General features: G+C 39.6%; 3 protein-coding genes across 7 annotated transcripts; all 3 read right to left on the reverse strand.

Moving 5' to 3' along the window:
• Positions 1-1076: 1076 nt before the first annotated feature.
• LOC126798443 (subtilisin-like protease SBT3) lies at positions 1077-3498 on the reverse strand. Its single transcript, XM_050525411.1, has one exon. It carries the CDS (start codon positions 3496-3498, stop codon positions 1201-1203), a length of 2298 nt encoding a protein of 765 aa, XP_050381368.1. The 3' UTR covers positions 1077-1200.
• Positions 3499-3932: 434 nt separating this feature from the next.
• LOC126800373 (TPR repeat-containing thioredoxin TTL4-like) lies at positions 3933-6888 on the reverse strand. Its single transcript, XM_050527741.1, has 6 exons — positions 6134-6888; positions 5856-6051; positions 5601-5767; positions 4711-5041; positions 4508-4625; positions 3933-3997 (listed from the first exon to the last, which is right to left on the reverse strand). Exons 1-6 carry the CDS (start codon positions 6886-6888, stop codon positions 3933-3935), a joined length of 1632 nt encoding a protein of 543 aa, XP_050383698.1.
• Positions 6889-6959: 71 nt separating this feature from the next.
• Positions 6960-10679, reverse strand: LOC126798444 (uncharacterized). 5 transcript variants are annotated; one of them, XR_007672520.1, is made up of 3 exons: positions 9627-10679; positions 8355-8733; positions 7683-8040 (listed from the first exon to the last, which is right to left on the reverse strand). XR_007672520.1 is itself a non-coding variant. In XM_050525412.1 (2 exons), the coding sequence occupies exons 1-2, from the start codon at positions 10620-10622 to the stop codon at positions 7108-7110; spliced, it is 1197 nt and encodes a 398-aa protein (XP_050381369.1). In that variant the 5' UTR covers positions 10623-10679; the 3' UTR covers positions 6960-7107. The 5 variants fall into 5 exon arrangements, 4 of the variants coding, with proteins under 4 accessions (XP_050381369.1, XP_050381371.1, XP_050381372.1 ...); XM_050525412.1 differs by lacking the exons at positions 7683-8040; positions 8355-8733 and adding an exon at positions 6960-7308; XM_050525414.1 differs by lacking the exon at positions 8355-8733.
• Positions 10680-11007: the final 328 nt, after the last annotated feature.

Below are 11007 nucleotides of genomic sequence, written 5' to 3' on the forward strand. Positions count from 1 at the left end.
GAACAAATAAAAATGAAAATGAAAACAAGCTATAGGTCCCATATGGGAATCATAACTATATTTAGCTATCAATAATTTTACAAGTGAAGATCATATCAATGTTTATATTTAGTCTTGTACATTATCAACACGTACCAAAAGACCAGAAGTAACATGCTATTACCAAAGAGTTCAATGATTAAGTATTCCAGCAGTAATAAATCTCAGAAATAGAAACCAGACCTATAATGTTAAACTCGAAAAGGAATTCCTTTTGTCTAGACTCAATAACTATTGCCACCTAACTAATATAAATAGAAATTGTAGCACACAGAGAGAGCCTTGAAATTACAGATATTCTTTTGGAATCTATTGTGGTTCTCCCCTCCACTAAATCAAGAATTTTATAGGTTTGGCGCTCTATGGTTAGATGAAAACTTATGCTTTCTACATTACATCAGTTAATCAATACCACATGATTTGCATCAGTTTCATATCTCAAGAAGAAATGAAGACCACAGCATTGTCTCGGCACCTACATTTTTCATACGTTTAGGCCGTTTGGGTGTACTTATCATATTGTCTCTGCACCTATGTTGAATATCTGATTGTGATTATCGACTTCAATCTTGTTAATTAGGACTATTATGATGGTTGTGGGTTTAGTCCAAGAGGTAAAAATGCAAGCAAGGTACGTTCTCCATAAAATGTATACAAGAATGAATTATTACTGTAAAATATCTGCTCGCCGAAATTATCACTATAGAGCAATCAAAATCCTCTGTCCCTCTGCTTACATATACTGTTATACATACTTTACATTCATTCATTGCTTCCGATTTTACTAATTCGCAGTTTGTATATATGTGATTGACAGGTAGTTTTCCACATTTCAATCTACATTACATATGCAAGTCTCCCTAATCTCATAAGTTTTTTTGAAGTAACTATGCATGCACTTACGTTTGCTATCTGTAAAATGTTCAAGAATAGTTCACTAATGGATGATCTGTATTAGTTATAGTCCTGTTCTCAAGTAACCACCTAATGAGCTCCATGAAATCTTAATTTGCATAAAGCAAATTAGCAAACGCAACTTCTGGATCAACATTATTATTATTTTTTTCTTCTGGATCAACATATGTTTAGATTTTTCTTATTTAAAATAGCACGATCCATTGCCTAGATTTTCAAGACCTTCATCACCTTAAACTCCAAGTCTCAAACAAAAGGTGACACTACAATGGGGCTCCTGACTTTGTAGTTTCCATTTTCTTCGATCCAAACAAGGTCACCAAATGAAACCTTCCTGTTGTGTTTGTCACCCTTGTATATTATAGTAACAGTGTAACTTTGCTTTTCGTATATCTTTGTAAAGTTCAAGATCTCTGGCGACACTGTTACTGTAGAGCCCCTTGGAGCTGTTACAAAAACCTTGTACTTAGCTGCACCATCTCCCACATTTGTTACTGTCCTCTGAAACTTTTGAACTCTGGATTTCTTCGGGTGGTTTCGACCATACAAAGCGATGAATGATGGATAGTTCAGATCACAAGATGGCTGGGAACAATCGTAGTCATGTGATCTAGTGATGGCTAAGATTTGCTTACGAGTGAAGTTGGTGGAGCACAAGAGGTTTACATAGTCTTGTATGGTTGCATCATATATCAACCCGGGTTTAAGTGCTCTATTAGGATCAATCTGGCCTGCTCCCATAGCTAGAGGTGAAGCAAAGTTGAAATGGTCACCATTGTCACGAATCGGATTCTGAGTATTGTCTAATGGGTTTGCTGTAGTGACCAAAGCAGACCTAATGGCAGCTGCACTCCATTCAGGGTGTGCACCTTTCAGTAGAGCAGCTACGCCAGACGCATGCGGACAAGCCATGGATGTACCAGATATCAAATTATAGTCACTTGGTAACTTCACATTTCCACCAATTTGGCCTGCTCCCACATTCGGAGGCCAAGCAGCCAAAACTAATGAACCAGGTGCCATTATGTCCGGCTTCAAGATACCTGGATAACTTGAAGATGGACCTCTTGAACTGTAATATGCAGCAGCTGGTGCAGGCTTTGTCCCAACTGATGTTTGTTGGAACGCTATGCTAACAATAGGGTCAGCACTTCTTGCATATTTGATAAGTGGCGGTGCATCATCTGGACTTACCACAACACTTGGAGTTCTAACATATCCTAGTTCACGAATACTAGGATCGTTTGTAATAAAGATAGCTCCAAGCACCTCTGCAGCAATGATATGAGATATTTGGCCTCGGATATCCCCAATGTCATCGCATATGAGTATTGCACTGGGGCCAGAATATAATAGGTCTGTGTCGTTGCAAGCCGATAATGTCTTGTTATAAACCAGTGGAAGCTTTTCTATAAGGGCATTTGCTGGGAACAAGGTAAATCCAGGAACAGTTAAACCATTACCAAGAGTCAATGCTCCACCAAATGACCGGTCTATCGTGCCGGCTGCAACAGTCAAGACCCAAGGGATGCCATTGTGCAACCTCCCAAGGCCGAATATCCCTTTATTTCCGGCTGAAGATGAAACCACCACATTCTTCTCCATGGCTGCAAAGGATGCTATTGCTACTGGATCCTCGTACAATGGCATGTCATCAAAGCCTAGTGAGATTGAAATAACATCCACACCATCAGCAATAGCTTGGTCCATGCCTGCAAGAACATCGGAGGCGTAACTACCCTCATCCCACAAGACCTTGTACATGGCAATCCTGGAACGTGGTGCTACACCTCTAGCTGTTCCTTTAGCATAACCAAAATATGATGCCCCTTCAACAAAATTCCCTGCAGCTGTCGATGATGTATGAGTCCCATGGCCTTCAGAGTCTCTAGCAGAGTTCATACTAAGTGTGACACCAGGCGTTGCAGCCTTTGTACCCTTGTTGAAATATCTTGCTCCTATCAATTTGTTGTTACACAAAGAGGCATTGAACTCTTGTCCAACCTCACATCTTCCTTTCCACTTAGCTGGAATGTTCTTGGTGAGACCATCATCTCTGAAGCTATCGCTCTCTGGCCATATTCCAGAATCAATGACACCTACAATGATGTCTTCACCAAGATTTGAAGCATGTAACAAACCAGTGGAAGGGTTGAGGGATAGGAATGTAGTGGTATGGGTGGTGTCAACTGTGACAGTTCTGTCCTTGTAAGCCGACACAAAAGCTGGAGACTTCTCTAAAGTCTTTAGTTCATTTGGGGACAAAACTGCAGAGAAACCATGGAAGGCATTATCATAGGTGTACAAAAGGGATGGCGTGGATCTGTGGAGATCCAACGACGTGTGACTATCAATTTTGAAGGAATCAACAATGGAGGAATACCAATGTTGATGGCTGGTGAATAACTTGGGCATCAGAGACTTGTCCATGTGGACAATATAAGTGGATCTCTGTGCCAAAGCCATGTTGACATACAGAGGTAATATACAACATGCAAGAAAAGGGAAAAGGAAGGGAAGAGGAACCCCATTGTTGTGCCTCATTGCTTCTTCAGCAATCAGAGATTTACTTGGGTTTCAACAAACTGCTGCCTTATAAACATCTGTATGTAAATTTTAAAAATACAAGGAGCCAAGAACAGAGGCCGGCATCAGTGTAAACATTGGTATCAACAACCTATGGCCACAACAAGAAATTAGCTAGGTCCCATCAGGGTACATAGCTACAACTGGGTCATCGTTCTCGAACGAAATATTTGAGTACTTAAGCAAGTATTTTTTCGTGTACTTGATTAAAAATCCTTTTTTTTTTGGTAAATAAACGTGTAAATTAAACCAAAAAGGGGGGGGGCAATGCCCAGTACAACCAAAGCCAAAGGCAAAGAAAAAAACCAAGGAGAAAACATGAAAACCTAAAGAATAGGAAAGCAAAACAAATTCAACAAGAAGAAAAGCCAGAAACAAGAGCTAAGTAATAGCTAAGTTCCACTTTTCTGCATTAAATCTGTTAGTGTTGGACGGCTTGAACTTGACGGACATGAACCTGCATGTAATCATGGAGAACGATGTGCTGTTAAATGAGTGTCAAAACAGGAAGCATCAGTTCTTTATTCAAATGTTGAACTACTAGCATCTATTTTTCTCCTTTCAAAAGAGCAAAATAATGCATCTTCTGCATTGATATTAGCTAGAGAATGAAATAAAGGAATCATTTTGGTATATGGATTATGGATATTCCAGCAATTCCTAAAGTTAAGTTTGCTGCAGCCATTAGGCACTGAAGTATCAAAGAGTAGAACACAAAAAACAAACACTAACCACCTTGGCCGGTTTTTCAATTCAGACATGGCCTTTGGCCAAGTCTTGCAGTACTTCAAACATAATCAAAGTGGTATTCTCCAATGATGGATTAACTTATAAAGTTATATCCTGTTCTAACTATTTTTTTGCCAAAACTGTAACTAAAAGAGAATGAATCAATAAAGTAGAAATTAAAAAAAAATCAACTAATAGATACATGTTTCCACTATCGGATGGAGGCTAGAGACTCTACCAGCTTGAGCCTTCAATTCCATTCGTACTTGATCAAGAGAACTGGAAATAAATTCATCTCCTGGAAACTCCTTGTTCAATGCAGAATAGTCTTTCAAGGAATCCTCCCATCTTCTAAGCTGTTGAAAATGTGTGTTAATTATTTTGACCAAGTTAAAAGAAAGCTAAAGAAAATGGAAATGTCTAGTTTATGAGGGACCATACTTTAGCATAAGAGTGAGCACGCCATAGAAGAGCTTTGTGAAAATTAGGCCGTTCTCTTAAAGCTGCATTGCAATCGTCAATGGCCATTCCCCACTGTCCAAGCTTGGACCTGCAAGCGGCTCGATCACAAAGTAAGACATTGCTTGTAGAAACATACTGCAGACCCTGGTCAAACATTGTGCATGCCTCCAAATACTTCTTATCCTTGTAGAAATAATTTCCACATTTCCTGGCATCTGCTGCACCCCTAGCTTTCTTCAGCCACTTTAGAGACTTCCGGGTTAAATTCATGTCAACAGCTTTTTCTGCGGACTTAACTCCTTTCTCAAACCTGAAACACACTCAGAACCTTAATGCCCCATAGTTTCTAGGGACGAACAACATAACCAAGTAGAACATCGTACATATGTAAAGCAATCAGGCAACAGCTGATAAATCTATTTCGGTGGCTTTGTGTGATTATGAATTCATGTGTTACACATTAAATATTTAAATGAGCTCGCATAGAATATATCTACCTCTAACTACATTTCCTCCATCTCGAGTTGCTTTCATTTTACAACTTTCTAGTTTTTCAAGACATGCACTGTAAACATACTGCTGTTTCAAAATTTAGCATTTTTTTCACTTCAGTTACTTTGGCTGTTATTGGTACTTTACTTTCAGGAGATTGAAGGAGGGGTATGATAAGAATGCAATATTTATATGAGAAGGAAAAAGGGGAAACTGAAAATGACCCCAGAACAAGGGTGGTAGATAATGTATTTTGGCCATATATTGTGTGACAATCTACAATTTAGAATCTTACATTAGGACTATGCATGCATGAACTTTAATCTAATTCATTCTAAAAAAACAAAATTTAATTAGAAAAGAATGCAATTGCATACCTTCCAAGATACAAATTCAGTTTAGTTTCTATTATCAGCAAACATGCTGTTCCCTTGCAAGGTTTTGTGACTCTACTTTCTTCTGATCGACTCGCAGCAGTTACTAATTGCAAAGCTTCCTCTACCCTTTGAAGCTTAAATAGAGCCTCAGCTTTTAAAGCAACCAACTGCCACAAGAAAGCGAATATCATCATACAAGCAAATGTAAACAAAGTTACATGTTCAAGCCATAAAAATCAAGTGTTATCAAATTACCTGGTTTGATGCATCTACTCCAGCTTCAATACATGAAGTGCTTTCTCTCAGAACCCCAACCCAATCTTTAACCTTCCTGGCCTTGTTAGTATTTGCATAGTGGGCTTCAATACGCAACAGGCACTGCATCGTTTCTGAGGCAATATTTTTCCCAGATAACATGTAGTGCCATCTTGCATCATCAACTTGACCAAACCTGCATAAATGGCCAAATCTTCTAAAAGATCTTATATGAGGGCAAAAGAAAATAATTCCAATAATTACCATCAAGAGAATACCTAGTATATATAGATCCAAGCGTATAATGGGCACGAGAACATGATGGATCACATTTAATTGCCTTTAAGCACTCTTCCACAGCTTCAGTTAATCTACCAAGGCTGATGAAGGCTGCAGCCTTATTGGTACGGAAAGCAGCATTTTGAGGACACAATGCAATGGCCATATCATATAAGGATATTGCCTCCTTAAAGTATCCCTTTCTATGTTTCATATTGGCCAAATAATTGATCTCTTCCACACTTGCAGGGCTTTTGGGTTGCGTTATGCTGCTTAACCCCTTAATGATGTTTCCATGGCCATAATAATGACATGCTCCAGAGCTTAAACCATGCCTTGCAGCTTGATTTGCATCAGATGCCCTTTGCGGCACTAAATTATTTCGAGGGGTAACATAACAGTTACCTTGTGAAAAACTTCTTTGGTGAGAGAACTTATTCTCAGTCACCAAATCTTTGTCAGCTTGACTTGCCGTGTTTACAGCTTGGCCTGCAGCAGATGACTTCCCAGGGATCAAAATATTTTGAGGGGGTTTATGTATGTTACCTTGTGAAAAACTTCTTCGATGTCGAAACTTTTTCTCCGTGACCAAATCTCTGTCACATGAGGATTTAGAACACCACATAATAGTATTTGGAGAAGAATCAAAACAATCGGAAGCAGATTTCTGAGGACTGGGGCTCAATTGCTCATTACCAACTACGCTCTTTTTCTTTCCAAAAGAGACATAGAGACCACAGCCGCCTAAACTCATTATCTAGATAAAATGGATCACAAGAACTCCCTAGTCAGAACTCTAATCAAATTACAGAAGAAGTAGCTAGGAGTATATATGCGGTATACAGCTCGAGGTGTGTGTATATATACCCACACACATAGCAACGCATTGGAGATGCAACGAACAAGGTGACTCACCTTCAAGGAAATAGCCAGAATGAAAGTTTTTCGAACATGAGTGAGTGAAAGATGGAAATTAATTTAAACGTTGAATGATATGGCATTTGGAACCTGATCCATTTGACAGACCAAGAAAAACCAAGCATTTGATGTAATTAAGCATTAATTCATTCGCCATCAAATCTTTTCCAAGATCATTTTGCTCGATTGCCTTCACGCGGTGGAGGGACATTTGGTTTTCTCCTAGAGCATTTATTTTAATTACATCATACCATTTCTGCACACAGCCACAAACAATCAAAACCCTAATTATATGCATGTTATCCTTTTCTACATGATATACTACCATACAGGGAAAAACAAAAAACAAAAACATTAGGGATGAGATCAAGAAACAGATATTCGATTCCCTTGAACTGATTCTGAACCAGAATAATTTATATATTTATGCATTTTCAAAAGACAATCAAACATGCATATATGAACTACAGAAGGACTAGATGGAGCTGGTTTCTGTAACTTTCCATATATCAAACAAGGATAAGAGAAGAACTTGCGCGCAGTATAGCCTAATTATAACAGATTGCAGAAAGTAATTAAACTCTCCAAATCAAGATTCAAATGTGGCCGCCACCCATCATATCAGTAAGAGCGTCGATGACATCGCCATCCTCCAATCCAAAATGTTGCGGAGTATCAGTCTCCTGTACCCTCTTCTCATCAAAGAGAAAGCGTACCGTTTCAAAGTCGAGATATGTGCGTCTACAATAATCTCGAAAAACATGTGTGAGAGGCATAGTAGGACTGGTCATGTAGGATATGTGAGGATATTGTTGGCTCTGCACTCGGAGAAGAATAGTGGGATCTTCTTCTTTCGGAGGAGAAACCCTAACTAGGGTTTCCTGTGTCAGTGTAGGAATGTGATAGACTTCATCGTCCGTTGCAACTTCTTCTTTCAGGCCAGTAGTACTCATTGTATGTTCTAATTTTCCAGTCTTCCTGCTACTCTCTGAGAATGAGTAGTGCGGTGAAATGTGGGTTATTTATAGACTAGACTAGAGCATAAGCATGGGATCTATATTGAGAAAAAAAAAGCAGTAAATGATACATAATTATGTTAAATGCAATGTATTTTCATTTTTCAGCTTCGTCTCTTCCAGTCTTCCAAAGCTTTTTAAATATTCTCGATGCAAGTTCAATCTCGTTTTCCATTGAATATATAAACTAGGATTTAATGCATTCATTAATATGGTTAACAGAGTTATATCGCATCAGTCTTGCAATTAGATAAGGGAATTCCAAGAGGGTGAAGATCAATCTCACTGTTTTGGAGGGCATGAAGGATTAAAGTAACCCGTTCAATCAGAAACGAAACCACCACGACTTTTGTTGATGCAATAAACTTCTGGCGGTTGCGGCAAGTCCTGTGAAAACTCTGCATGAGCTTGAATTTGATTTGGTTCGTGTTAAAAATCCTCCTGTAACATCAGGACTCTTTGCTCACACTGGCAGCATTGAAACCTTCATCGGATGACAAAGTGATGAAGTAGGAGCACAGTTCCATGAATTCAACACGAGTGACTCAAAATCTTGCAAAAAGCAATGCTGAACCACTCACTGTACAGAATTTGCAACTTCATATTGGGTTTGCCCAGGCCAGACTTTGAGAGGTTTGGCAACTGCCCTGTTTCCTTGGGTTTCACTGCTTGTCATTGAATCATAATTATATTAAGGAACAAATATTTACTCTTCCCACCTAATGTCGAATGGATAGTCAGAGTGCTAAAATGTCCAACAGTTGCAACGGTAAGAACAATGAAGAATCCTATCCAAAAACTAATAAGAGTGTGCTGTTTTCTACAGTCCAATCAATACCTTTGGAATCATGCCAAGAGTATAGGATCTTTTATTAAAGTTACTAACCCTAATATTCAGCAAAAATTGTAGTGTGCTAGTGGTAACATATCTTTTAGGCTTTTACAAAAAAGAGTCGGTATTAATATTATACCAAAATCGACAAATTGAAGAGTAGCCCGACCCTCATTTATAACTTATCTTGCAAAATTTGATCATTACCACCAAAATAAATAAAACCAAAACTATGTTCTTACTTGAGCACAGTCAGCACACAGCATGATATACGAAGCAATGACTACATGAAGAATGAAACAGTGTCTCTAAGCATTAGAGAGAAGTCAGACACTCATGAATGTCAGATCTAAAACAGAAAGAACCACCTGAAAACAGGAGAAGACCTTAAGGCTAGTTATTCAGCAAGCATGGAGAGTATTGGCCATCATACTCCTATATACTATCATTAAGCGATGATTAGTCCTTGTGCTCTCATATGTTGACATAGAGTGAGAAATGGTATGTTAAAATTCAAACCAATGTCATCTTCATCATTATGAACCAAAATGCAGCAAATATGAATAATATCGAACTCTGGCCTGGCACAACCCAATATGGTATATCCATTAATACTAGACTAACAATCATACAGTGTCACAAAGCATTCAAGAATAAGCACATGATTATCAAAATAAACAAAAAATTAAGCGCAAAATTCAACAAAAAGAAGAGGTTCTATCCTACCTCTGAACAGTCAGGATCCAGCGCCGGCCCCTCAAGCTGTGCCTTTGAACTCGCGTAAAGTATCCCGGGCCTCCTCCTCTTATATGTCAACACACACTGCTCAAAGTTCCTCCTCCTCTTATACGTAAACATAAACCGAGCATTCACACTGCCGCTCCTCTTATACGTCAACAAAGCGCAATCCACATTGCTCAAACTCTTACAGCATTCAACAATGCCAATGCTTCTCCTCTTGTATGTTAAAATGCAGTGATCACTGCTTATCCTCCTCCTCCTGTACTTGAAATAATAAGGATCAAACTTCGCACTGCGATTTTCGCCCCTCGGCCTGATAATACAGTTGCAGTGCTCCACTTTAGAACATGGCGGCGACTCCAAATCGACGCCATTGGAGCAGCTGCCTTGCCCTTCCTTCAGCGCCACGTCATCGTCAACATCATCCACATTCTCTTGATCCTGATCTTCTTCAACAACCTCAAGCCTCCTCGAGCACCTAGTAGCCTCCTCTGTAGATGAATCACACACCGCATGACTCGAATTCAGATCACGTTTCCTCTGATCATCACAAACCCTAGATCCCAAATCCGACCTATGACTCTTCCTCCCGCCGCCGCTGTTCCGGCTCCTCCTCCACCTCGCCAGCGACTCCGACACCCAGCAGTCGCCGCAAACGGAGACCTCCTCGGGGGAAGACGACGAGCCGGACCAGACGGCGGAGCCGCGGTACTCGGAATCGCAATCCCTATGGACGCGGCGGCGGCACTGGCGGCAGGAGAAGCAATCGTCGCCGGAGGAGGAGTCGTGGAAGCAGTAGGAGCAGAGCTCGGTGGACTCGACGCGCGATAGGCATTTGGTGCAGAGGAGGACGATTCGCCACTCGCTGTAGAGAAGGTGGAGCATGCTGTTCTTGGACTTGGCGAGGTCGACGCGGCGGTGGCAGCAATGGCACTCTGTTAGGTTGGGCAGGTCTCTCGTCTTCTTCCCTCTGCTCGTCATTGAAATTTTTTATTTCTCTTTTTTGATTTGGGAATTTTGGTCCAATTTAGGGTTCTCTGTATTGAATTCATTACAGCCTCTATTTTACAGCAACGACGTCGTTCTGAAATACTAAATAGGTAGAAAATACAGCTTGGCGTTTCTCAGATAAAATAGAGTTGCTTGTTTACTTGAATCTAGTATTGTATTCAAGCGATACACATGTTTTGATCGCACAGGTTTATATAATAATTTAAAAGACAATTATTTTATGTGATTATGTTTCTTACGAATGATAATTATGGTATAACACATTGGTGAAATATTCGTATTTTTACATAATTGTCATTTTATCAATATGTGAAGATAAAATTATAGATTGATAAATTTGACGGTTAATAATTTA

Source organism: Argentina anserina, chromosome 6, assembly GCF_933775445.1.
Source record: "Argentina anserina chromosome 6, drPotAnse1.1, whole genome shotgun sequence".
NCBI classification, from domain to species: Eukaryota; Viridiplantae; Streptophyta; class Magnoliopsida; order Rosales; family Rosaceae; genus Argentina; species Argentina anserina.

Bases quoted from the DNA above. Each gene is read 5' to 3' on its own strand.
- LOC126798443 (XM_050525411.1), bottom strand. From the start codon at position 3,498: ATGAGGCACAACAATGGGGTTCCTCTTCCCTTCCTTTTCCCTTTTCTT.
- LOC126800373 (XM_050527741.1), bottom strand. From the start codon at position 6,888: ATGAGTTTAGGCGGCTGTGGTCTCTATGTCTCTTTTGGAAAGAAAAAG. The intron at 5,768-5,855 runs GTAATTTGATAA...TTCTTGTGGCAG, and splicing joins GAGTAGATGCATCAAACCAG to TTGGTTGCTTTAAAAGCTGA. The intron at 4,626-4,710 runs GTATGGTCCCTC...CATTTTCAACAG, and splicing joins GTGCTCACTCTTATGCTAAA to CTTAGAAGATGGGAGGATTC.
- LOC126798444 (XM_050525412.1), bottom strand. From the start codon at position 10,622: ATGACGAGCAGAGGGAAGAAGACGAGAGACCTGCCCAACCTAACAGAG. The intron at 7,309-9,626 runs GTAGGATAGAAC...GGCTGTGTGCAG, and splicing joins TGGATCCTGACTGTTCAGAG to AAATGGTATGATGTAATTAA.